Here is a 26,543-nt window from a genome sequence, read left to right as displayed (position 1 = left end):
TTTCATTTTCAGAAGGCAGGGCTGGAGGGCGTTGGATCCATCCCGATCCTGATCCACTGCGAGGCTCTTTCCCTGTGCACTGGAGGAAAGGTCTTGCACTAAATATCACTTACAGATTTTCTTAGACCTTGCTATTGACGTTTTCATATTTCTATGTCTAGAGGCTGCAACTTCAGTGTAAAATGTTTGCATTTGTTCAGTTTGACTTCTGATGTAATTTTTTGGTTTCTATATTGTTAGACTTGTAATGTTTCAAATGGTATTTTATTAACTTTGGACTGGATGTATGTCTCTAGCAATACGAGGTACTTTCTAAACTGTCCTGGGGCTCACAGCCCCGTGTCAAAATAAGATGCTGGTCGTGTACAATTGCAATGTATTTTGTTTTTTTTTTTTTAGCCTGCAGGGATATTTTGTGTTCATGTGTCCAAAAATAATAATAATAATAAAAAAACCCTGGCATTCTCGTGCCAAATGTTCTGTTTTTCCTTATTGCTGTCCAATAAATGCAATGTACAGAGTGAGCAACCAATACTGTTGCCTGTAAACAAATGTCTTAAACTATTTAACTTTTAATTAAAACTTGTACACAACGTGTCACCTGTGGAACTCATTACCACCATAGAGCTATTTCTGCTGCATTAAGAGTTAGCAAGTTAAAGAAATATATATGGGTGACATCTCCCAGGATCCTAAAGGATGCTGATATTTCAAACCCCAGGGGTAGGGTAGGGTTCAGAATGAGCCTGTTTTTATAATGTTTGAGAAATTACAGAGAAAATTTGGTGTTCATGGACTGTGCCTGCCTGGAGAGGGGGTTCTGTATCAGAGAGATGCAATGAGTAAATACAAGAGCTGTTGGCTCCTTCATCTTCTCTATGTGAGGTGAGGGTTTGTCTCCTCAGACAGCTGCATTGCACTATAAATACTGCAGAAAGGACAGGAAGAGCTTTTGGAGGAGGCCTGAGTGGGAGCTGTGACTGAAACCAGGACGGGATTGTCTGAAATGCCCAGCACCTTCTGCAGCCCCGCGTTAGGTGTCAGCGCTGTTTGCAGGACAGATCCTGCGGCTTTGGCACTCAGGTTGCTTGGCCTCACAGAAACCTGAGGAGCTCAAGCCCCAAGGTTTGCTCATCCTGGTGTCATCCAAACATGATGAAGGTTTGGTCCAAGAGGACCAAACCTCAGCAAACCCAGGTCTGAGTGATGCGCGGGACTCTGCCACAGCCGTGCTGTCTGTGCAGCTCCGACTCCAAAATCCCAGCTGGGCTCTGCTCCAGCGTCTCCCTCGGGACAGCAGGAGGTGCTGCTCATGCTTTGGGAGAACAGCACGAGGCAGGAATGCTTTGACAGCCTGAATTCTTGTGGCTTTTCCACCGTTTTATGGAATGGCCCAGCCAGGAACACGCACCTGGGCTCCTTGTGGGAATGATGCTCCTGGGCTTTATGATGTTATTGACAAAGGCAAGGCACAGGGTCGGGATTTGCGCTTCCTGGGAAGGGCAGGTCTGGGAGGTGATGGGAAACGGGACAGAAAAGAGACGCTCTGCCCGGTTCTACGGATTTAGATGGACCCACGGAGAATTCCTGCCCTGCTCCTGCCTGGCGAGCCTCAGGGCACTTCAGGAACGACCGTGCATCGGCCGATACAAGAACTGGAGCTTCCTCCTCGGCCCGGCCGCACAAAATGAGTCAATTTCCCCCCCCCCACCCCCAAACAAACAAACAAACAAACCAAAACAAAACCCCTACGAAATAAATACTTGTGGCAACGGCGCAACGGGAGGCCCGGGCGCCGGCGGGCGGGCAGCGCTCTGCCGCTCCCCGGCTGCAGCGAGGCCCCGGCGGGGCACCCGCCGCTGTCCCCAGCGGACACCCCGGTTCCCCCCGGTTCCCCCCCGGTTCCCCCCGGTGCCCCCGGTCCCCGCGGGCCCCAAGATGGCGGCGAGGCCGGCGGGCGCCGCCTTTGTTGCGCGCGGGGCCGGGCGGCGGCGGCGCGTGCGCGCGGCGTGAGGGGCGTGAGGCGGCTGCGGCACCGGCCCCGGCCCTGCCCGGCCCCGGCCCCCGGCACGGCCCTGCCCCGGCCCCCGGCTCGGAGCGGCGCCCGCGTGGATGGGATGGAAGCGGGACCCTCGGGAGCGGGTACCGCCGGCGGGGATGGCGGGGTCGGAGCGCTGCGCGCCGGGGAGCGCCGACAGAGCGGCGGGGGGCGAAAGGGATGAGGCCGGTGGAACGGGGGGCGGGTGCGCGGCGGGGGCCAGGGCGTTCGTGCCGGGTGGGGATCGGGGCGGGGGAGCGCGGTGGAGGGGTGCGCGGAGGGGACCGCGGCGGGCGGCGATGGATGTGGCGGCGGCGCGGGATGTGCGGGGGCGATGCCGGGGATCGGGGGGGTGTCGGAGGCGCGGGGCTCTGAGCAGCGGGGATGCGGGGGGAGCTGCGCGGCCGCCGGGTCCCCCGGGTGCCCCGAGAGCAGCAGCGGTGCGGGCGCAGAGGAAGGGGCGATGGAAGGACCCGCGGAAACCTCGCAGGAAAGGGGCACGGGGCCGGGGTGACGTCCAGCCGCAGGTCCCCACAGCGCGGAGTGAGCCCTGCTCAAGCGGCCTGTTCTGCACAAAGCAGCAGCAGCATCCCCCAGCTCCCCATCCTTTCCCCCAGCTCCCATTCTATTCCCCTACCTCCCACCCCCATCCATCCCCCCGTCTTCCATTCAACCACCCCTCCAGCTGCAATTTTATTCCCCCCAGCTCCCATTTCATCCCCCTGCTCCCCCTCCATCCTCCAGCTCCCCGTTCGCCGAGTTCGGGGCGCGGGCTGGAGCTGGCTCGAAGCCGGCGACGCCGTGTGCCGTGACAGCACGAAGCGTCTCCTCTGCCCGAGCCAGGGCATGCGCGGAGCCGGGGCTCAGCATGGCCCCGTGCTCCAGAGCCACCCTGTACCCCCGTGTCCCCTGCCCCGACCTCCGCACGCCCGGCTGCAGGGACGGGAGCAGCTGGCAGTGCCCTTCGTGCCGGGCAGCTCCTCGGGGGTTTGGAGAGCTGTTCCCGAGGCCATCGCATGGGCTGCCGCTCGCTCCTGTGCCTGGCCTGAGCATCGCTCACTTGTGCTGCTGACTCGCGGGAGGATTTTGGTGCCTAAAATAAGGCAGAAGGAGGGATGGGGTGATGGAGACGCGGGTCACTGCCCTGCTGAGGCAGGGGGCGATGGGGATGGGGAGCTGCTGTCCTTCCGAGGATCAGGGCAATAGGATCGGCGGTCGCTGCCCCGCCACCTCTCTTGTGCTGGTGGGTTTGCCACCTGCCGTAACACATCAGCCTGGCGAGATTTTGACATAAACCTACTGAGTGTTTGTAAACGTCACTCCTTTCTTACGATATTTACTGTAAGTGTGGCACAGAAATCTCCCTGTGTCTGCGTTACCTTCTGGCTGCTGGTGCTTTGTGTTTGGGCTGATTTATGGCCTCTGGAAGCCGTGATTTGGCGGCACCGTGGAGCTTTGCCGGCGCCTTGGGGCGATAGCAGCGCGTCTGCCTCAGGGCCGTGCAGATAATGCTGCCGGGCACCCTCCTACCCCAGCCTGAAATGATGCTCTTAAGGTGCTTTAAAAGGATCTCTCGTGTTGGGATGGGGATGCACTTGGTGGACAGGTTTGGATTTCAGTCTCTGGGCCTGTGAGGGCTGCATGAGGAGCAGGCTCTGCTGCTGCACCCTTGGGAGTTTCATCTTCTGTCCCCAAATTCGGCTGGGGAATATCTGCTCCCACCCAGGTTCACCCCTTAGGCAGAGCGCTAATGAACTCTGTGTCATCAGAGCTGCTGTGAATCCTGCCCTGCTGTGGCACCCCTTTGCTTGTGCCAGACCCTGAGTATGGGCTGAGCCTCACATGCAAGCTCTGACGATGCTGTAGCTTATCAGGGCAATAAAGCAGAAACTGACATGTGCCTGGATGTACCCAACATGGAGATGCCTGGAAAGGCAGCGGGAAAACCCAGGCAGCACTCAGGGAGGCACATACATGCAGTGGCTTTGAAAAATGAAGTTATTTTCCCACAACTTTTAGTTTTCTTTATCCCTCGCGAACTTCCTAAAGGCTGTTAATCTCAACCGTTGTCTTCCTGTGCTGAACCTTGCAAAAACCCCAAAGCTGCTCCATCTGTTGGGGCTCTTTATCTTCAGGAAACACGAAATTGCGTATGCCTGGTTCTGGGACGGGATTAGACCGAGAAACAAAGCCAGGAGAAGCACCTTGCCTGGAGACACAGCATGGATGGTTTATCTCTAAACACTCTTTGCAGCCTCTCCCTAAACCCTGGGAAGAACAAAACACAGACAAGTTATTAAGATGGCAGACGCAAGGAGGAAGCCAAATCAGGCAGAGAAGCTGCTCCTTGGTCAGGCTGATCCACACGGAGCCACGGGTGGGTTCAACCTCCGCTCTGGGAGCCGGTGGCACTGCGGGGCTGCCGTGGGACGTGGAAAGGAGCTGGCATCGCTTTTGTCCCGTCCCTCCAGCACTGGGGGCTGCCTTTGTCTGCAGCTTGTGGCTCTGCATGTCGCTGGCTGCTGCCTGGGCAGTGCAGGAGCAGCGGGAGACCTTGCGGGGCTGAGCAAGGGGTGTCAGCCTCTGCCCGGCCCAGGCACCATTAGCAGGGCCCCAGGGTCACTGTGCAGAGTCACTGTGCAGCCTGGATGTGCCACCCGGTGTGCTCAGCAGAGGTGCTGGCATTTGCTGTGCCGGTGCTTCTCAAACCCCATCAGGGATGGAAAAGAGAGCTGCTGGACAGCTGAGGCCAGCTTCACAGGACTCTCACGGGTCAGGTCACAATTGAGCCGTGTCTGCACCACTGGCATCACCACGCCACTGCCATCACCATGCCACTGGCATCACCACGCCACTGGCATCACCACGCCACTGGCATCACCACACCACCGGCATCACCACACCACTGGCATCTCCATGCTGCTCTCCAGAGCCAGAGCAGCTGGAGTACAGTCCCTGCGTGCAGGTGTGATGGAGTTGGCACTGCTCTTGCTGCTGTTCCCTGCGCTCTGTCCCAGCACCTGCAGCTTCACACTCCTGCCCAGCTCAGCCTGCAGGACTGCACGTCCCAGGGTGCAGGGGCACCCATTCAGCCAGGCAGGTTTATAGCTTGCACTTTAGGGTGTCACCCGTAATTTCCAACTGGGAAGCGTAGCAGTGTCCTTTGCAATGTTTAGCGTGAGGATACAAAGAACTCAGCAGGTTTCAAATGTCAGTCCTTTAGTAAAACAGTTTAGAGCCCGCTTTGGCTCATTTTTTCTGTGCAGCCACCTCAGTGCAGGGCAGGAGCAGAGCTTGGGCAGCTCAGCCTTGCCCTCAGCAGCCAGGCTCTGGTGCACAGACAGGTTTAATGCTGAGCTCTGACGGCTGCAGATGGAGCCTCTGTCCCGTGTGTGCATCACCTGCTGAAATTCAGTTCGGTGTCAAACCAAAGAACACCCACAGCTTCATGACCCTGGCAGTGCTGAGGTCACTCGGGAAGGAACAGGCGGCGATGTCTGCGTTGGCAGAGCTGAGATGGGGCTTTTTGAACTCTGGGCTGCGTGGAATGCATTGGTCGCTGCTTGAAGCTTGGTTTTGAAGGTGTCGAGCCTGGAGATTGGGAATGCCAATTGCTCACTCTCCCCAGCAGCTGCCTTTCCCGCTGGTGCTACCCCTTGCTTTGCTCCCCGACAGGGATTTCGCTTCCTGGGGGCGTTCTGGGGTGGTTTAGGCTGGGAGATGTCTCAGGGTGAGGACGGACCACGCTCCGTGTCCGGTGACATTTGTTGTGCTGCGGCCCCGTCTGCACCTCTGTGGTTCCCGGCTGTATTTTGGCGAGTGGGTGTGCGGAGCGGGGGCCGCCTCCGCCGCAATAAAACTCCCTTTTGTCTGGGCCCCGTTCCCGCGGCCCCTCGGCTGAATGCGGCTCTGGAGAGGATTTCAATGACATGGTAATTTCATGCCGTCCCACCGGCGGCTTCGCCCGGCTCAGGCAGCTGTTGGGCAGCGGGTCGCGTTCCCCAGCTGTTACAATAAATAACAGAAACAAAGCGTATTCCAGCGCTAATTACCTCAAACTTGCTTTCACTTCGGTGGCTTTGCCCTCACCGCCGTCTCTGCCCGCGGTACCCGGTGCAAGGGCGGCGATGCTCCGCCGCCGGCTCGTCCCCAGGGCACGGCTTTGTGTGCGAAAGTCTGTGATTCCTCCCGGGCCGCGGAATTTCTAATGGCAGCGGATTTCATCCCGCTCACTGGCCGCATTGTGCTGCAGGAACAACACTCGCCCTGCAGCCCCCGGCCCCGGCGCCCGCATTTACATGACAAAGTGGGAGTCTGTGCAGCTTCGCCATGGAGAGTCGAGGTATGCAGGATCCAACCCCTCCCCATGCAGGAGCCCCCCTGTGTGCTGGAGCCCCCCTGTTTCCATGCACTCCGGGTAGCTTTTTAACGAGGCTTCTTCTTGCTGGCTCCTTTTCTGCTGTCCTGAGCCGGCTTCAGGCATGAGGTGCCTGGGGATGGCAGTCGAGCTGTCCAGGATTCTCTGGCAGCATCTTTTGAGCCAGGGGAAGGGTGGCTTTCACTGAAACAAATCGTGGAGGGAGCGTGAGTGCTCCAGAGCAGGAATGTGGCATGTGAAAGGATGAACCAAGCTTGCATGTTCACCAAAAGGTTTTGGGGTCTCTCCCACCTAGGCTGAAGCAGCCAAGGCTGGGTGAGAGCCCGGCTTACATGCTGGAGGTGCTGCCTGGGCAGCTGTTTTGGCTTGTCACATTCAGGGTCTGTGTGTTGTGGTCACCAAAATAAAACTCTCTGAGTCAGCCCAGGGGTGAACTTGCCCATCCTCGATGCTGGTCATGGTCCTGCCCCGGTCTTTGCAGAACATCTCCTGTGCCATCAGGTGCTGTTCCCTCTGGTCACTCTGCCCGTTTGTCTTACACTGTGCTTGCTGTATCTTCTGTGTTCCATCAAAATTCTGAGCCAACTTTTGTGTTGCTGCAGGCTGGCTCCTTCCTTCGCCTGTGATTCATGAGCCTAATTGTGGGGTGTTATGTTCATGAAGCATCTGGGGATCCTCTGGCAAAAGGGTTTGCGTGGTAAAGCCTTAGCTTTGGAGTGACCGAAGCAGTGCCAAGTGTGGGGTTGGTTTGGGGCGAGTTGGTCACACCTCTGCAACTCCTGCCAGCCCCTAACTGGCTTCAGCTTCTCTTGGGCACCCAAGTGCCACTGAGCAGCTTCAAGCTGTGGCCACTGCCCTGTGTTCCCTGCATCTGTGGGGTTACCATGGGCACACGGGGTTGTGTGCGGTCCTGCTCACACACAGCTGCCAGGATTGTCCTGAGGGGTGAGATGATCCAGAGGAGAAGCTGAGGTGCTGGCCTTGATGTGGCTGCAGGAAAGGCAGCAGAGAGCTGCTGTCCCCTGACAGATCTTGCAGGTGGGCAGTATGGTTCTTCACTCAAACTCAGGAACTGGAGTCTCCAGCAGCACTGGCAAATACCTCTTTGCTTGTGAGGCATGATTTAAAAATGCATCAGCTCGCAGCCAGGGAGCTGGCCTCTGCCAAGAAATGTTAATCATGTGGAAACATGACTTACACTGGGAGCAGCTCATCTGAAAATCAGTTCCTTCAAATGAGCTGCTTCCGAAGGACAGCACGGATGTTTTTCAGGGGCTGCTGGCAGTCCCCCTGTCCTGGGGCAGCTGTGGGTGTCTGCAGGGGACTCAGGGGTCCCCGAGATTGGTTTTGCAGAATTAACTTCTGCAGTTCAGCCCCTGAATGCTTTCAAGAGTTTTCCCATCCTCTCGGTGTCCTGCAGGACTGGTGGCCTTCCACAGGCAGGAAAAGTCTTGCAAAGTTTGGGTGTAAAAGTAAAAGGCAAATTTGAAGCTTAGTTTGCTGCTCTGCTGTTTTTCTGCTTCTGATATTTTTAGCCTGGAATGGAAATTTGGATTTCAAAAGAAAGTGGATGGGAGAAAGGGGTGCTAAAAGCACCATGTGTTCAGGAGCTTGAATTGGAGCTGGGTTGCTGTCTGTGGGCCGATGTGGACAGTTGGCCGTGCAGATGGAGTGCTCTGAATACTCCCACACTCAATCCGTGCACTGCCCCAGCTGCCTGGGACCTCACGGTGTGTGAGGAGCAGATAGGAGGTGCAGACTGGGAGGGGTGAAAATGGGCAAAGTGGGAACGGGGCAGGAAGGGCAGAGCTCACCTCAGAGCAGTGGGGTGGAGTAACTCCTTGGCAATACTTTAAGACATGAGTCTGAGGGTGCTGTTGATTTAGAAATGCAGCTCAGTCCTGTAGCCATGTGCTGGTGCCATCCTGCAAGTCCAGAACTTCATAAGTGAGTCTGTGTAATGGGAATTGTGGGAAAACTGGTATTTCCCTCTTTACAGGTCCCCACACTGCTTCAAGTGGGGATTTGGGATTGTTTTAGGTTTGTTTTGTTTTTGTTGCAAAACCCAGCAGTTCAGCAATTGTGTTGTGCAGATGGAACAATGCATTTCCTGTTTCTCGTGGCATCCTCCCTCCAGCAGTGAGTCGGAATTTGCTGGGGAATGGAGGGGAAATGCGTGTGTCTGTATTTCCCTGCTGACAGAGTATCCAGGGAATTGCATCCCCTTGGAAAGGGGTACCCTGACTATGGAGCTGGTGCTGCTCTCCCGTAGCAGGTGGCAGTGCTGGAGCCTGTGCCAAGGGAGTTGGTGGGGCCGCTGTGCCCTGGCACTGCCCTTCAACGGCTCTGCTGGCACCAGTGCTCCCCAGATGGTGCCCAGGGAAGCTGCTTCCTGGTGTGCTGCTCTGAATTCTGCCACTGCCACCTCCTGCCAGGAGGAGGGGTGCTGGGAGACCTTGCAGTTCAGGATGTGGTGATGGAGAGTGCTGTGACTCTCTGCGATCTGTCTGTCTGTCTGTCTGAGTGTGGGGTCCCTGGCAGCCCTCCTGACGTGTGCTCTCTTCCACAGCTGCAGGCGCATACCTGCCCCCCTTGCAGCAGGTGTTTCAAGCACCGCGTCGGCCTGGGATAGGAACTGTCGGGAAGCCCATCAAGCTCCTGGCCAACTACTTTGAAGTGGACATTCCCAAGATCGATGTGTATCATTATGAAGTGGATATCAAACCCGATAAATGTCCACGCAGAGTCAACAGGTAAGGCAAGTATTAGAGGTTTGGCACTTGTTCCCTGCTTCCAGATTCCTTGTGGAGGTTTTATAAGTGCCTGTCTCTGTCTTTGCAGTAGAAGCCATTAGGGTAACCATCATGGCAGGGGTCACAGCAGTGGCAGGGGGGGCACAGGTGGCTGGGGCCCCCATCCATGTTTGTGCAGCAGTGTTGCTTCCTGGCCTGGGAGCATCAGGGGTCTGGAGCCTCAGCAAAGTCCCTGCTGCTCCGAAGCAGCTGTGCTATTTTGGCAGCAATCCCTGATTTAAAAATAGCAAGCCCAGACCTCAGGCCATCCTGTACTTTTCTTTGTTTTTCTTTTTGATGTGCTCTTCTCTGCCTGTCCCCTCCTGCCCTCGAAGCCCAGGGAGCTCTGTGCCCCGAGGGCTGGAGGGCAGATGCTGCATGTGCCTTCAGCAGCGAGTCACACTGTGCCATGTGCACTTCTTCTTCCCCCCAGTGCCATGTACACTCCTTCTGCCACAGCCAATGTACTGAGCTGTGGGACAAGGCACGTGGCTGCTTTCCTGCCCCAGGGGTCTCATCTCTGCTCTCAGTTGCCCCAGGGAGGGAGGCTGCGGTGGACTGGACAGGTTGCAGAAGGTATCGGGCTGTAAAGAAAGCGACAAAACAAACCTCTCCCTTCTCTTCTCTTGCCCCTCTGTCTTGCCTGTGTAGGGAAGTCGTGGAGTACATGGTGCAGCACTTCAAACCGCAGATCTTTGGTGACCGAAAACCAGTCTATGATGGGAAGAAGAACATCTACACTGTCACAGCCTTACCCATTGGGAACGAGAGGGTAAGAGAGGGCAGCGGGCCCTGTGTGGGCACTGTGACCTCCCTCCTGCCTGGGAAAGACCAACAGAAAATGATCCCGCCTCATCCCTGTGGGGATGCCATGGTCACTGTCCCTTCCCTCCTGCACCCAGGTTGACTTTGAGGTGACGATCCCGGGGGAAGGCAAGGACAGGATATTTAAGGTCTCTATCAAATGGATGGCCATCGTGAGCTGGCGCATGCTGCACGAGGCCCTGGTCAGTGGGCAGATCCCCGTCCCACTGGAGTCCGTCCAGGCGCTGGATGTTGCCATGAGGCACCTGGCTTCCATGAGGTACCTGTGCTGAGGGACAGCGGGGCTGTGCCAAGGAGGGGAGGGGACTGCTGCCCTTGGCAGGCAGCTGTGGCTGCGACTGGCCTTGACAGTCATTGAAAGAGGCACCTGTGCCAGTTGTGTCCTTGGGTCCTGCTGCAAAAGAAATGGAGAGGGTGATGCAGCTGGCGGGGTGAGTGCCAGCCCGGGGGTCTGGGGGTGCTGCCATGGGCCCGGTGTGTGCCATTGACGTGGTTTGCTCTGGTTCACAGGTACACTCCCGTTGGCCGCTCCTTCTTCTCCCCTCCTGAAGGCTACTACCACCCCCTGGGAGGGGGCAGGGAGGTCTGGTTTGGCTTCCACCAGTCGGTCCGGCCTGCCATGTGGAAGATGATGCTCAACATCGATGGTGACGTTATTTCTCATGCTGGGGAGCTGCACTGGGAGGGCTGGGAGTATTTGGGAAGGCCGGTTGAGAGCAGAGGCACATCGTGGTGTCTGTCTCACAGTGTCAGCCACTGCCTTCTACAAAGCCCAGCCAGTCATCGAGTTCATGTGTGAGGTGCTGGACATCCGGAACATCGACGAGCAGCCCAAGCCCTTGACCGACTCGCAGAGAGTGCGTTTCACCAAGGAGATCAAAGGTAGAGCCCCCAGGGAGCTCTGGAACCTGTCCCCTGACACTGGCTGTGGCTTGTGTCCCACCCAGCGAGGTGGGGGTACAGGGGCTGCACATTTTAAATGTCTTCTGGGGCACCACTGCCTCCCTCACGCTGTTGGGCTATCTGCAAGTAGGAAGTTAGTTAAGGAAGTGTTGGCAGTGTCCCGGGGAAGTCAGGCAGAGGGAAATTGCTCCCATCTTCACCATGACTGTGCTGTGTCTCCCTGTGTCACATCAGGTCTGAAGGTGGAGGTGACCCACTGTGGGCAGATGAAGAGGAAATACCGTGTGTGTAACGTTACCCGACGGCCAGCCAGCCACCAGACGTAAGGCGGGTGGGCAGATGCCCTTGGAAAAATTCGCACTGTTCTTGTTAACAGCTGCTGGTGTCGTTAGGGAGAGCTGAACAGGAAGCTCCTGTCTTTGATGGCAAAAGGAGACGTGTCTGGGGCTCTGCAGCCCTGTGCCATGTGTGGAGTGGGATGCAGGGAGATGGGAGTGCAGAGGATGCTGTGTCTGGCAGGCGGAGCGCGGCGGCGGGCGGGAGCTGACATGCCAGGAATTGTCCTAGTTTTTACCTCCCTGTTTGGTTTTCTTCATTCTTAAAATAGTCACTGCCAGAGCAGAGACTTTCTCAGGGGCTAACATGAGTGTCTGCCTTGGAATTTTTTGCGTGTGCCTGGGAGCAGGCTGGGCCTGAGCACCCTCAGTGTCTCCTGTGCGCCGGCATCCTCGGGTTGCAGCCGTGGGGCTCTGCGAGCGCAGGAGGAATGTGGCACCTCAGCGAATTAGTCAGCCTGGCTCTCCTGTAATTTTGGTTCTCTACAGAATATCAGGTCAATTTTACATTTTCATGGAGCTCTTTATGGAGCTGGGGGCAGCTGGTGCTGCCTGAGGATGGGTTTTGTGCTCCAGCTGCGGGTGCCGTGGCACCTCTCAGCCTTGCAGACGGGAAGTTTGATTTTTTTCTTCCTGTTTTTGAAGGGAAATGTTCCCCTCCTGCCTCCCTCTGCCCACCCTGCAACTGCTGTCCTGTACCTAGAGAGGCCAGTTAGCCTTTCCTTGGAGCTCAGTTCAGCTCCCAGAATGGACACCAGGCACAGAAGCCCTCCTGAGTGCCAGTGCGCTGTATTTTTGTGCCCAACCATGGCATGTGTGGCATGTCCTGCAATAAACATTCGCCCTGATTAACTGGATTAGTGAGGGAGAGCTTTATTTAGGGACCTCAGTCTGGGGTAAGAGTATTCCTGACTCCATTTCTGAAAATACCACCGTTGTGCTTTTTATTTTGCTGTATGGCAGCTGAGGGTGGGAGCCTGGCAGCTGCCTCTGCCCAGCCGCAGTACATAGTGCCTGAGGTGTGCAAGTGTCTGTTCTGAGTAGGTGCATCCCTCGTGTCCTGCCTCTGCCAGGTTCCCACTGCAGCTGGAGAGTGGTCAGACAGTGGAGTGCACAGTGGCTCAGTACTTCAAGCAGAAATACAACCTGCAGCTGAAATACCCTCACCTGCCCTGTCTCCAGGTTGGCCAGGAACAGAAACACACGTACCTTCCCTTGGAGGTGAGTGTTGGCACCTATGGTTTGAGGCTGTGCTCCGCTGTGGTCCCCTTGTGTCTTATGTGTCCCCAACACATGGCTGCTGTCTGTCCCCTCCCCGTGCAGGTGTGTAACATCGTGGCTGGCCAGAGGTGCATCAAGAAGCTCACGGACAATCAGACATCGACCATGATAAAAGCAACAGCCAGGTCTGCCCCAGACAGGCAGGAGGAGATCAGTCGCCTGGTACGGGACGCAAGGCCCATGGGTGGTGGGGTTGGGGCTTGGCACCAATGGCAGGTTATGGCATCGTGGCCGTGGTGGACTTTGCTGTGGTCCTGCTCCTCAGCTGCTCTGTGGCAGAGAAGTGTGACCTTCTGAGAAGGTGTTAGTGAGGTTAATGGTGGGGGTTTGTCCCCCTCTTCCCACTGGATCCCTGCACATGGATCCTGTGTGTATGGAATGGCACAGGGGAGCCTGGCTCAAAGAGACCAAGCAAGTGCACATGCAGCAAATTCAGGCCCTTGCACTGATGGAACCTGACCCAAAGGGAGCTGGAACTAAAAATGGGAAACAGAGACACGGCCTTGGCTGTTGGGTGTGCGTGGGGCTGTGTGTGGTGGGGCTGCAGTACAGGAACTCTGTCTGTGCCTGGCCACTGGTTCATGCGGCTGTTGTTCCTCAAACATGTACATCTGGGCTTTTGAAGCCAGGGACATTTGGTATTCCTTCTGGGACTCTTGATAAGTTCCTTGCCAGTCTGAACTTGTCTGTTGAAATCTTACACCTCAGGAGCAGGCTGTGCTGTTAGTTGCGTTGGTTAGTGTGTTTCAAAATCAGGTCCCCATGGGTCAGTTTGCAGGAGAGGGTTTGTGCCTCAGTGTTCATCTATTGCCTTCCCCTGTCAGAGCTGCTCCACCTGCAGCTCTGTGGAGAACAGGGCGCCAGGTGCCCAAATTTCCTGGCCAGCTGCAGCTGCCTGGAATGCAGCAGTTGATCTTACTCCCTCCCATGGCCCTTCCTTCCCTTTCAGATGAAGAATGCCAGCTACAACCTGGATCCATACATTCAGGAGTTTGGGATCAAGGTGAAGGATGATATGACAGAGGTGACAGGGCGGGTCCTGCCGGCTCCCATCCTGCAGTATGGAGGCCGGGTAAGTGGGGCTGCCTGGGCTGGGCTGCGCTGTGCAAGGAGACACCTGGAAGCACTGTTTCTGAGCAAAAGTTAGAGCCGGAGGGTTTTATCAAAGTACCTTGTCTTTGTGGTTTTTGAGTTTTTTGCAATATGACTGGTTCGGAAAGTTTTAGCCAAGGGTCATTGGTGATGAGATGAAGAGGAGAGGGATGCTCAGCATAGGGCAGCTCGGGTGAATTTTTTGTCACTGCTGAGGAGCTGAGGCTGTGGATTGCCCATTGCCAGGGAGTCAGCTCCAGCATGGGACAGGGAGCACAGCCCCAGGCCGCGCAGGGCTCTGGGGCTGCGGGGCCGGGCAGGCTGCGGCCGCGCTCTGACCCTCTGTTTGCCTTGCAGAACCGGGCCATTGCAACTCCCAACCAGGGCGTGTGGGACATGCGAGGGAAGCAGTTCTACAACGGCATTGAGATCAAAGTCTGGGCCATTGCCTGCTTTGCCCCGCAGAAGCAGTGTCGAGAGGAGGTGCTGAAGTAAGGAAAGGGGCAGCCCATGTGGGTGGGGGAAGCCAGAGGTAGCTTTGGTAGTTTAGAGAATATGTTTCTGTAGCAAAGTGACACGAAGCAGGAGCAGTTTATTTGATTTAGGGAAATGGTCACTTATGGTTTTGGATTCTTCTGGGGCCTCAGGTTTCTCCTGACTAAGAGTGGATGCACTGAGGTGAGCGCTTTGTGTGTCTCTTCTGAGTGTTTGGCATGGTCAGTGTTTGGGGTTTGGGAGAGCTCAGAGTGTCCATGTCTGCAGTACCTGGGTGCAGGTGGGAGTGACACCGCATTCCTCCCCTGATCCCTTTGCAGCAGAGCTGTGAGCCCTGTGTTCCTTCTGGCTCACCGCATCAAATCAGTCCTTGGCATTCCAAAAATCCAGAGTGTGGCTGAGTTGTGGTAAGTGCAGGCTGGCATCAGCTTTGCAATCACCTGGAAATCAGCTGTTGCAGGCGGCAGGTTTGTTCCCCACTGCTCCAGCTTCCTAAGGGAGAAGGGCTCAGCTCCATTGCATTAGAAAGAGTCAGGGGACAGTTCAGCCCTGACATGTGCTGCTCTTGTGTTTCCTGTGCCATACACGTGCTGGGTGCCATAGAGCCACCAGTAGGTGATGTGATGGTCCTGTCTCTGTGGGGCTCCGTGGCACAGCTGGCATGCAGGAGGGCTCAGGGCTCACGGCTTCTCCTCCTGGCACAGGAACTTCACAGACCAGCTGCGCAAGATCTCCAAGGACGCCGGGATGCCGATCCAGGGCCAGCCCTGCTTCTGCAAGTATGCCCAGGGTGCAGACAGCGTGGAGCCCATGTTCCGACACCTCAAGAACACCTATTCAGGGCTGCAGCTCATCATTGTCATCCTGCCAGGGAAGACGCCGGTGTACGGTGCGTCTGGGGCGGGCACAGAGAGCAGGGCTTTGGGCTGGCTCAGCAGGGCTGGCTCCTGCTGGGCTCTCTCTCCTCATTCCTGAGGGTGCTGCTGGAAGTGGTGCAGGGCTGACTGCCCGTGTGCTCACCTGCTTCCTCTGCCCACAGCCGAAGTGAAGCGTGTGGGGGACACTCTCCTGGGAATGGCCACGCAGTGCGTCCAGGTCAAGAATGTGGTGAAAACCTCCCCACAGACCCTTTCCAACCTCTGCCTCAAGATCAACGTCAAGCTTGGCGGGATCAACAACATCCTTGTGCCTCACCAGCGGTTCGTACGGCCACTGCCTCTTAGAGTTTTGGGGTTGTACCTCAAGTCCCTTGTGGTGCTGCCTGCCTGGTTTTACATGGACAAGAGGGGGCTTTCATAACGTAGCTCTTTGAAATGTGGGTTTGTAACTTGTTTTGCCTTGTTGATAACGAGTTGTTGATGTGTCCAGACCAGAGTTGCAGGTCAGGAGTTATCCTTGATATCATCTGATCATCTCCATTGTGTTGTACGTCACCCTGAGATGGCCCCAAAGGCTGACTGCTTGTTTTCTCTTCTCTCCTCTCTCACCAGCTCTGCCGTCTTTCAGCAGCCGGTGATCTTCCTCGGGGCTGATGTCACTCACCCGCCAGCAGGAGATGGGAAGAAACCCTCCATAACGGCTGTAAGTTCCCAGCTTGGTGCCCAAAAACCCTGCAGGATGCAGGATCTGGAATGGGACTCCCATGTTCATGTGTTAGTGCTGTCCCCATGATGACACTTCTCAGGGTGGGCCCGTACCCCGTCAGTCCTGGGAAGTTGTGTCCAGATCCCCTCCTGCCTCTCAGCAGCAGTTTTTGGGAGCCGCGGGGAGAAGGGCAGCTGCCACCAGATGGGGCTCGTGATGTGCCGGCCCCGAGCGTGGCCCTGAGTCTGCCGGGAGCTCGGTGCTGCGTGGAGTCATCCTGGGACATCCCTGTCCAGCTGCAGCCCTTCAGCGACCTTCCCCCTGCTGGAGAGCTGGGGTTTGGGACATGGGAGAACTGGGAGACTGGGCTTCTGAGCCCTTTGTGGAGGAGAATTTGCCTTCTCAAACTAATAATGAGCATCCATGGAGCAAAGTGCTGCTTGGTGCCAGGAGGGACAGGGATAGTTTGTGCCCTCTGTTGGGCTGGGAAACACTGCCCTGTGCTCGTTGCCATGCAGGATAAGCATGTCAGCATTTTCCTATTAAGTTCTTAACTTTCCAGGACTCACAGCTCAGGTTTTCCTTGGCATGCAAATGTGTCTTTGGAGGAGTGTTTTTTCTTAATTAGAAGGGGTTGGGAAAGGCTTTGGGCTGTTTGCTGTAGGTGTGGGTGGGACAGAACAGTCTGTTTCCTGGCGGCAGAGCTTCCCCTCTGAAAATATCTTTTGTGGTTCGTGCAGGACCACTGGGGCTTTTTTGTTAATTTTTGTGAAAGCTTTTTTGAAGCTGCAGGGGAGGAGAAGAGTAGAGCCTTTGGAGCAACCTGACCTTGTCCTTGGTGTGTTGCTGATTAGACAATAGCAATGGGTCTGTGGCTGAAACTAAAGGAACAGTTTCTATTGTACACATGTGCTCCAGTGGGGGAGCAGGTTTTTGTAAAGTGAAAGTGAAAGTGTAGGGAGGGCAGGGGCAGCAGATTCACGGTGCTGAGGATGTGGAGTCTGTGGTGCTTCCCCTCTGCTCGGGGGATGTGGGGCACACGGCGCAGTCACTGCTGAGCGTGGTGAGTGAGGCAGCTGGGTGTCTGTTCCCAGCATGGGCCAGCACTTGATTCACGCTGTGCCACCAGCCCTGTGTCACAGTTAAGCCCAGCTGCCCCTGCTCTGTTGCTCTGATGTGTCTGAGGTCTGCCTGCACTGCAGTGGGAGCTCCCTGCTCAAGGGCTGCCACGCAGTGACTTGTCCCACCATGTCCTTGGGCAGCCCGTGGCTGTCTGGGGCAGCCCTTGGCCATCTTGGGCAGCCCCACTCCCGCTCACTGCCAGGCAGAAGTGAAGCAAGAGCAGAGCAGCAGCAGTTCCCCACAGCCACGGCATTCAGTGGCACCAACCAAAGTTGTCTCGCCAGAAATTCCCACGAATGTTTAAAAGGGCATGGCAGAGTGTGACATCAGGCCATGAGCAAGGATGTCCCTTTTGGGCACTGATTGCCTGTACAGTATTTGCTGCCCCATCTGATCCGTGAGTTCAGGTGCTCTGCCCATGGCCAGCTGTGCGTGTGGGAAGCAGGTGGAGGCTGGGAATGTCCCACATCCCCTCTGTCCTTCCCTAAGACTTGGGCCTGGCCTGTCTGTCGCTGCAGGTTGTGGGCAGCATGGACGCCCACCCGAGCCGGTACTGTGCCACGGTGCGCGTGCAGCGTCCTCGCCAAGAGATCATTGAGGACTTGTCCTACATGGTGAGGGAGCTCCTCATCCAGTTCTACAAATCCACGCGCTTCAAACCCACCAGGATCATCTTCTACCGCGATGGCGTTCCTGAGGGGCAGCTCCCACAGGTGAGGAACCCTCAGGTCCCCGCAGGCCAGCAGGGCTGCACCAGCTCTGTGAGGTTCCCTAAGGGTGCCCAGGGACAGCTGGGTGCTGCTGTGTCCCCTCATTCTGTGTGCCCTTGTCTCTCCAGATCCTTCACTATGAGCTCCTGGCAATCCGAGACGCCTGCATCAAACTGGAAAAGGATTACCAGCCTGGCATCACCTACATCGTCGTCCAGAAGAGGCATCACACCCGTCTCTTCTGTGCAGACAAGAACGAGAGGGTGAGTGCTGCGGAGTGCCAGTGCTGGAGGCGGCTGATTCATCCCTGTCTGATGGAGGAGCCAGCCCTGGCTTTGCCGAGGGGAAATCTCACCACAGGCAGGGAGAGCTCATTCTGAATGAAACGTGCTGCTCACTGGACTCCTACAGCCACATGGATTAGTCTGCTTCTAGAACTCCAGCCAGCTGTTTGCTGTAATTATGAGTTACTGGCTGCTGATGATCCTGATGACTCTTGAAATAGCCTCTGTCAGCTTGAAAACATCTGTTGTTTTGGTGATAGCTGGAGTTGCTGACGTGACAGGCTGAATAACCCCTTGCTTGCTCACAGCTTGTTCATGTGTGCTCTGCAGTAATGTTGATTGCTGTCACTGTTCCTAGATTTCATCTGAATTTAATAGTCAGATTGAGTCTAACCAGACTGCTCCACACGAGCAGGAAGATTTAATCTTGGGAACTAAGGACAGTTTTTGATCAGGATGCAAAAGCCCCAGTATCTTGTGGCACAGACTCCAGCACATGCTCTACAGAGATCCCTGGAGTTTTGCTTGTTTGATCCTCATCTCTGTAGTCGAATGGGCCTCTGCCCAGTCCTCACCCTGCTGTTCTCTTTCTCATATTGTTGGCTGTGTCTCCATGTCATGTCTGGTGTTGATGCCTGCAGAAAATGCCAGCAGGCCTATTTGGGCAGGAAGCAGAGTAGGATGAGCTGCTTCTTTCCCTCCTGAATGGGCACTTGGAGACCATCTCTACATCCAAATGGAGATGGGGACCCTCCACCATGGTCCTGAGGCAGAACAGCTGTGTTAAGGACAGTGCTCTTGGCAACTGGAAATAACCAAACTCTGCAGTGCTTGGATCTCTTTCTATTCCCTGCAGATTGGAAAGAGTGGGAACATCCCAGCAGGAACAACAGTGGATACCAACATCACCCACCCCTTTGAGTTTGATTTCTACCTGTGCAGTCATGCAGGCATTCAGGTACCATGCTCTAGTCCTGGCTCTTGGGATGGTGCTGGGTTTTTTGGCTGCTGTTGCAGATTGTGCTCTCGTGCATTTGTCCTGGCCCTGTCACAGCCTCCCTTTAGCATGGAGACGTGGGCAGTTGGATTTGAGGATAGCTGGATCTCAGCTGCCACTGCGGTGGTTTGGCGAGCAGGTGCCGGGTCCGTGCTGCTGCTGCATTGTGTGGCACGTACTCGGTTCCTCTCCTGGAGCCAAGGGTCTCTCCTAAGAGATTTTCCTCCTTCAGAGCAGCCAATTCAGCAGCTTGTCAGCTGCTGTCTGAGTGTGCCGGGCTCACCGCGGCGCCCGGTCATCAGCAGGGACCTGCTGTCTGGCCGTGGGTGGGAGAGCCAGGCCAGCCGTCCCTGCCTGCTCTGCAGCTGCCTGGCTGCAGGCAGCCAAGATTAGTCAGAAGCTGGACTGGAAAAACTGCACTCGTGTAATCTACAGCTGCTTCCAGAAGGGAGGCTGCTCAGCTTCCCCTCCCCAGTGCAGACAGTGGGAGCTGGCCTGGGTTGGTGGGGGTGCAGTGGGGGATGCAGCGGGGGATGCAGTGCGGGGTGCAGTGGGGGATGCAGTGCGGGATGCAGTGCGGGATGCAGTGGGCTGTGTGGCACAGAGGGAGCAGGCACCAGCATTAGTGCTGCTTTGCACCTCGGTGCCAAGGGCTTTCCTGCCTCCCTGCCTTCCCTCACAGCAGGGAAGTGCAGCCATCCCTCCTGCCTAGGCTGGCTGATCATTTGGATCAGGGAGGGGCTGATGGGGATGCGAGGCAGCTGCATCGGGGCGCAAGCAGCATCTCTCACAGCGGCCCCCTCCTCCCCAGGGCACCAGCCGGCCGTCCCACTACTACGTGCTCTGGGATGACAACCGGTTCACGGCGGACGAGCTGCAGATCCTCACGTACCAGCTGTGCCACACCTACGTGCGCTGCACCCGCTCCGTCTCCATCCCAGCCCCAGCCTATTACGCCCGGCTGGTGGCGTTCCGGGCGCGGTACCATCTCGTGGATAAGGAGCACGACAGGTGAGGGGCACGGCCCTCGGAGGGCAGAGCTAGGCGTGGGTAGGGGACCTCGATGTTTGAAAGTTCCTGTGTGCAAGAGTGCTGCAGCAAAACCTTTTCTAGGGGAAGACCTGCATGTAGCTGCATCCTCTTAAGGCCCAGTACAGGGGGAGTGGGGATAAAGGAGGGTTAAATCCTACCCTGAGCTCATCTCAGGCTTGTGGGAGCATTCCTGAGGTGTCTGAGCATTTCCAGCTGCCTCAAGGTGCTGGAATCTGCAGTACAGTCACGGTCATCAGCGTGCCTGTGCCTCCCTGTGCGCTGCAGTGAGGTGATCCCGTGCTGCCAGCACTCAGCTGATCCCCATCTCCAGGGGAGTTTCTCAGTGTTCCTGAAGGGAAAATATGAAATAATTACGCAGTGATTTCCTTGATTTTCAGTGGCGAGGGCAGCCATATATCTGGACAGAGCAACGGCAGAGACCCCCAGGCCTTGGCGAAGGCTGTGCAGGTTCATCAGGACACTTTACGTACCATGTACTTTGCTTGAAAGCCTAACTTTTGTTACCTCACTCAAGAAAGCTTTCAGATTTGTAGGAGCCATACAAAAAAGGAAGCATTGGGACACCTTGTTTTTTTTTTCCAATGAGAAATCACTGCAGGGCAGGCAGTGTCGACTCGAGGCAGGAGACCAGCACCACGGGACAGAACGATCCAACACCTTTGTAGGATTGGAAGAGACTGATGATGATGATGATTATTTTTTTAATTTTTTTCTGGCTTTGCAAAATTTTGACCTGACCAAACACATGAAGGCATTCAAGGGAAGGGATAAAACTCCCGGGAGGCAGAAGCAGGTTTTCATTTTTAAGATGCAATACTAGAGACTCCTGACTGTGAACTGGCGGCTTTGGTCCTCCGTTGCCCACCAGGCGCTGGTAGGTATTTTTTGTGGGTGTTGGGGGGAGGGGATTTTTAGAGCCTTAAAACAGAAGACTAGATTTATAAAACTAATATTTTAGATTATGAGATGCTTTAATGGGTTGAGGGAAAAAAAAAAAAAAACCACAAACAACTAGTTTATAGGAGAATTGTAACACTAACAGTTCCCTGCCCCCGAGTAATTCCCCCCAGATAATGTAAGGCACCCTAGCACTTAGCTCAGAACTGAAAACTGTCTTCCTCGTGTTACAAGCTAGTCAGCTGCTGCCGCTTGAAGCAACAGTCACAGACTTTTCCATGGGTGAGTGCCTTACTATGATGCTGCAAAATTTCAATGTTTTTAATCTTGTAAGGAAACTAGTAATCTTGTCTTGATGGTGGTCCATATTTCCATCGGAAGGAGTTAATTTCTATGATCCTCAGTTGCAGTTTGTGTCAGATCACGACCTCACGGTGGTTAAACCCCATTGAAAGATGTGCACTTTCATACAGGACACGTTTAATGGCTGCTGACCCGTTTTTGTTTCCATTGTACTATTTGTTATTTAAAACTGTTTCTGACAAATGGGGGCATCTCCATCCCATGAGGACAGAAAGCGCTATCCATGCTTTTCTTTCTTTTTATTTCCACCCCCCCCCTGAATTTTTATGATGGACACCGGGATTTTTTTACTAAACATTATTTTTATACGATATCGAGTCTGTTGCCAAAATCCACAAGTCATTAACATTCTCGAGAGTTTACATCCCCGCGCTTCCTGAGGCTATGTGCTCACGCCACAGCTCTCCGACGTTCGTGTCCGATGAGTGCTGCCGACTGCAGCCTGTGCTGTGCCGGGTGCTCCACAGCGCCCATTGCCCCTGTGCTTTCTGCACGTGTCTGCCCAGGCCGGCTGCTTTCCCACCTTCCACATCCCCACCTCCAGCACCTCCAGGCTCTCACCCTCTCTGCTGCTAGGTTTTGCTGCTCTTTGTGTCATGGTATCACTGCTCTCATGCCCAGGGTTTTTATTCTGAAAGCACACCAGATTGTTCCTTAGCATGATGAAATCCCTGTTGTTGTCATGGGGGAAACTCCTGATTTGTGCTTGTAGCAGGAAAACAGCCTTTTTCCCCACAGGAACCTGGTCACTGCTTTTCAGACCCGTTTTGCTGCGCAGTGACGGCACGCACGGTGGCGGGGCCGTGGTGGCAGCTCAGTACCGATATCATCCGGGCACATTATCTGGGTTTTTTCTCTATGAAAGTGTTCACAGCGCTTCCTTCAAGAGACAAACGAGGCGCACGCTCCTGCCACGCTCTGAGGGGAAGAGCTCTGGTATCATTTTCCTGCCGAACGCGTTTCCCGAGCGGCCCCACGCGAGCGCTGCCCCTGGCCCGCGCGCGGACAGAAGCACATCTCCACCTCTTTGGTTTGTACTTTCTGACGTTGAAACTTGCCTTGCCTTCATGAAAACCACACCGGTCATGTTGGCCCGTTGAGCTGTCCTAACCCCGGGAATCCACTCTTCCCGTTTTCTTTTGGGGCAACGTGTTTGTGAACAGTGACAACATCACTATGCTATGCAAACTAAGTGCTGAGCCCACTGATGTCACATTTGGTGAAGATCCTACGTTTAGCACAGTCCTGTTTCCCTCGAGACCACAGTGTTTGGTTCATATCCTCCTTTGCACCTTGTGTCAACCTCCACTGCTGTATATCCTCAAGGTGACGGGGAGGAGACCGGGAACTGTCCGTGGTCAGTAGGTAGGGAACTCTTAGGAAGGCTTTTAGAGCGTAGGGAACACATCAACACTAAGTGTCAACATGAGAAGCCTACATTCCTCTACACAAGTGCCTGCATAGTGACACCAATCAGCACCTCCATCTCATCCTCCGAACTCTGGCTTGTGTTCATTGAAAGCAAAACAATCTCAGAGGGGCTGTTCCCGCTCACCTGGTGTTAGAAAGCTCCTCATTACGAATAAAATCGGGGTCAAGGTCAAGGTTCTCTCTGCAAATCAGTTTGTTCACCAGCATTACACCGGAATGCGCCTGGCTGCTGCTCTGCAGTGAGGGGCAAAGGTATTTTGGTTCCTCGTTTTAATTTTGGTGTTTTAGTTGGGTCTAGAATTCTGAAATGTCTTTTCGTAGCTGTGGCATAGCACGTGCCATTTTTAACCATTTGAAAAGAGATAGTGTGGGCATTTACAGAAACAGCTTGTTGCTCTGTAACAATTTTTTTTAACCTTGAGACTTGAAATGTAAAATGGACCTTTAAGATTTGCACTCATTTGTAAGGTGGCTGTTCATAGAAAACTATGAATGAAGACTTGCTGATGTAGCACCTACTTTTAACAGCAATTTTAACTACACAAAAGCTTCACAGCTTCTGAAACTCTCAGCTGTTGTCTTGCAGATCGTGTTCTGCCCTTATTTCACCCTCTGCGTTGGGTTTTCATGGTTTTGGATAAACAAAAAAGCCAAACTCAGTAGCTGCTGTGCCCTTTAAACCCTGTTTCCACTTTGAAGAAGTTTAGAGAGGTTGGAGTGACCCGCATGTTTTCTATACCGGACTATGCACCGTACCCTCTCCGTGCTCTGGCATCGGCATTTCTCCCCCTCTCTTGTCCGAGATGCAAACGAGTAGCTGCATGTTGAGGTGCGTTTTGCTGCCTGTAGCGGATAGGTGTTACCCCAGGTACCAATCAGGAACTGTAGTTAGCCACAAACCCCACACGGGCATCCCGATCAGCTCCGAGTCTCTGCCTTCTCCATGCGCACGAGTTCCACCTGCGACGGGAGGCGTCGCAGAGTGCATGCAGCTCCGTGGGAAGAGGAGTAGCTTTCATTTACCTGTTGAATGCTGTTGTTTCCCTTGTATCTGAACAGGATGGGGCGGGGGGGCTGCTCTGCCCTCCCCCCGCAGCTTCCAGGGCACTCGGGGTGTTCTGGGATCGCACACGATGTCTCAAACATCCCAAGCATCCAGCGTTGCCTCGCGGAAGGTTTTCTTCTTGGTAAATCAGTGTGAGATAAAAGAATGTGATTGTTTCAGGAAGGGAAGCCAGACAGCAGGAGAGCAATAAACAAGTGAAATTCATATCTTGCCTGAGTGATTTGCACTTCAATAGTTGTGAAAGGAAATTTCCAGGACTCCAGTGCTTTTGTGTTCGATTTCCAGCCCCTTCGTACCTCCTTTCTATGAGCAAGTGTGGGACTGTACATAGGGTGTTTACAGGACGCTCAGTTTGGGTTGTTATTTTTCTTGTGGGTTTTTTTTTTTTGCTCTAGCTTGAACTCTGTATGGTCCATTTGTTAAATAGCCGTGAACAGTTGATGTACAGTACTTACTAAACAAGCAGCAGCACAAAACTTATTTTATTAAGAAAATATGGCTTATATTTTAAAGGTTGAATATCAATTTTTTTTTTTTGTATGTGTGGAATTAAGACTGGTGAAGAGTAACAAAATCCTTGGATTAGGCAAAAATACTGTAAGATCCTAACCACCTCTTTATTAAAGAAAGCAGTATGATTAAAGAGCTCCAGAACATTGTATTTATATTGGATTTGATTTAATTGCCTTTGTGGGGGTTTTTTTGTTTGTTTGGGTTTTTTTGTTTGTTTGTTTGGGTTTTTTTTAATGCCTTGGTCCTGATTTTTGCTTGCAAGTTCGACTTTGCAGTCCCAAGTGTCTGTTACCCTGTAACTGTTGGCAGAAGACCTAAATAAAAGCAATGTGAATATGTCGGGGTGACACTCCTGAGTCACATCTCGTGGGGAAGGGACATGCGCATCCCAGCCGTTCCCATTCCCTCGGGAAAGGCGTGGGGACAAACAGGGAAATGAAACGCTGACTGGCACTGCAGAGGATCCAACACCCCTCACTGTCCAGATTTCAGTTCAAGAGAAACACTTAAGCAAACAAATGTACTTAAAACATCTGGGAATATAGTACAGTTCCACTTTTTATTAAGATGTCACCTGAGAACTGACTGATTTGGGGCTCCTGGGTTATTAGATAACAGAAATGTACATCAAATTCTGCTGTTCCTCCAGCCTCACCAAGTGCTTCAGGGCCTCTTGGCTCTGAGGTGCTTCAAGGACAGATTTCAGACTCCTTTTGGATTGAGGTTAAACTTGATCCTCTGGGTTTCTGCACTGCCTCATGTTTTGCATTTCCCATCATGTTTTACATTTCCCAGCGTTGCTGTTCTTGCAAACATCTTCGTCTTCTCCAATGCCAGCAGCTTATGGTTGAGTTTTAGGGTCCAAAACTGGAGGTTATTTGCCATCCTCTGAGTTCCTTATTGGAGGAGTTCTTTGTTTTACCTTACAGAGGTGCAGGGGCAGACCTTAAGCCAATGAATGATTTAGCAGTTTTTGAATAATGCCAAGTAAACTTAAGGAAGTGCTAATGGCATGCAGGCACTTGTCAGTTAATTTACCTAACTGCAGCAGCAGAAAGTTCTGTCCCGAGCTGGGCACCTGTACAGGTCCTGCACACATCCAGCTGCTTTGTGGGTTGTATCACCTATTCTAAACGATTTCTACTATATAACAGGATCTTTAGCGGTTTTAAAGGGGCTTTTTCTGTGTGAGGTACAACAGCAAATCGTCCCTTGTGCAGCTGGGTCTAGAGGCCTGGAAAACAGGTCAGAAAACTGGTTTCAAGTGTTAGATTGGCATTTGAGCCCCGGCCCTGGTGCTGATTACAGTGCCCAAGCTGTGGGACCAGATGTGCTGCCCCTGAGGGATGTGTGTTCGCAGAGATGCCTCTCTCCCACGTATCTGCTTCATGCTGGAGATCACATTTCCCACTCCCGATTTCAGTTAAGGGAATATTCTAGTAGGTTACCCTTTAATTTGCATGGGTTTAAAATCCTCACTGTGTCACTTCCCTGGAAACTAAATGTATGCTTTTAAAGACTAATTCAGCCGGGAAACTTCAGGATGGTAATTCTTAATAACGACCCTAAAATTTGGATTATGGATTTTTAACTTCTGTTGGTTGACAATTCTAGTTCTTCAGTCCCTTCCCAGTTGTTTCCCGGCGTGTTGTGGGCTTGTTCTATGCCCTGGACTCCAACACAGGGGAAGGGCCCCTCCCACCACCAGAAAAAGTGACATTTCTACACAATGAGCAGCAGGCTCAAACCCACTTGGATAAGTCCCAATATACTGTTCTTACAAAAAAAAAAAAAAAAAAATCTTTTGAGGGCAGAGAAAATAGAGATAAACTGACCCAGCATTGATCCCATAAAATCTGTCACCTTTTAATCTCTTCCCCGCCTGGCATTTGCCCCTTTCACCTCACTGCTTGTTTGGTGCCAGTTTGTGTAACGAATCCGTAATGGAGTGGTACTGAACATTGCTAAAAAGTCTCAAAAAATGACAACAGGGCAAGCATAAGCTCTGAATTTATGTTGATACTGTGAATGACCGAACCATGAATCATGGAATATCCTTAAATTGGAACGCATCCACAAGGATCATCCAGTGCAATGCCTAGCCCTGCACAGACACCCCAGCAATCCCACCCCGTGCTGAGAGCGTTGTCCAAACGCTCCCCGAGTTCCTGCAGGGTCGGGGCCGTGCCCATTCCCTGGGGAGCCCGCTCAGGGCTCGATCGCCCCCCGGCTCCCGGTTCCGCGTGTCCCAGGTCCCGCAGGCCGGAGCGGGGCAGCGTGCGGGCCGTGCCGGCGGCTCCCGCCCAGCGCGTCCCTGTCCCGCGCACGGGAACCCTCGGGCGTCACCGGGGCCAGGGCGCGGGGGTTCTTCTGGCGGGTTTAGC

The 26,543-nt window shown here is 54.1% G+C and overlaps 1 protein-coding gene across 2 annotated transcripts; it reads left to right on the top strand.

Moving 5' to 3' along the window:
- Positions 1-2,070: 2,070 nt before the first annotated feature.
- LOC120763180 (protein argonaute-1) lies at positions 2,071-24,291 on the top strand. Of its 2 annotated transcripts, none has more exons than XM_040086315.2 (19): positions 2,071-2,142; positions 8,986-9,169; positions 9,860-9,980; positions 10,111-10,292; positions 10,544-10,680; positions 10,781-10,915; positions 11,171-11,258; positions 12,345-12,492; positions 12,595-12,714; positions 13,502-13,624; positions 14,002-14,135; positions 14,844-15,028; positions 15,179-15,338; positions 15,630-15,720; positions 17,364-17,558; positions 17,684-17,818; positions 18,696-18,797; positions 19,648-19,847; positions 20,267-24,291. In XM_040086315.2, the coding sequence occupies exons 1-19, from the start codon at positions 2,118-2,120 to the stop codon at positions 20,373-20,375; spliced, it is 2,574 nt and encodes an 857-aa protein (XP_039942249.1). In that variant the 5' UTR covers positions 2,071-2,117; the 3' UTR covers positions 20,376-24,291. The 2 variants fall into 2 exon arrangements, with proteins under 2 accessions (XP_039942249.1, XP_058279564.1); XM_058423581.1 differs by having other exon boundaries at positions 10,111-10,296; positions 10,548-10,680.
- Positions 24,292-26,543: the final 2,252 nt, after the last annotated feature.

Source organism: Hirundo rustica, chromosome 25 (assembly GCF_015227805.2).
Source record: "Hirundo rustica isolate bHirRus1 chromosome 25, bHirRus1.pri.v3, whole genome shotgun sequence".
In the NCBI taxonomy this organism is placed as follows: domain Eukaryota; kingdom Metazoa; phylum Chordata; class Aves; order Passeriformes; family Hirundinidae; genus Hirundo; species Hirundo rustica.
This window is presented reverse-complemented; position numbering and strand designations above follow the sequence as displayed.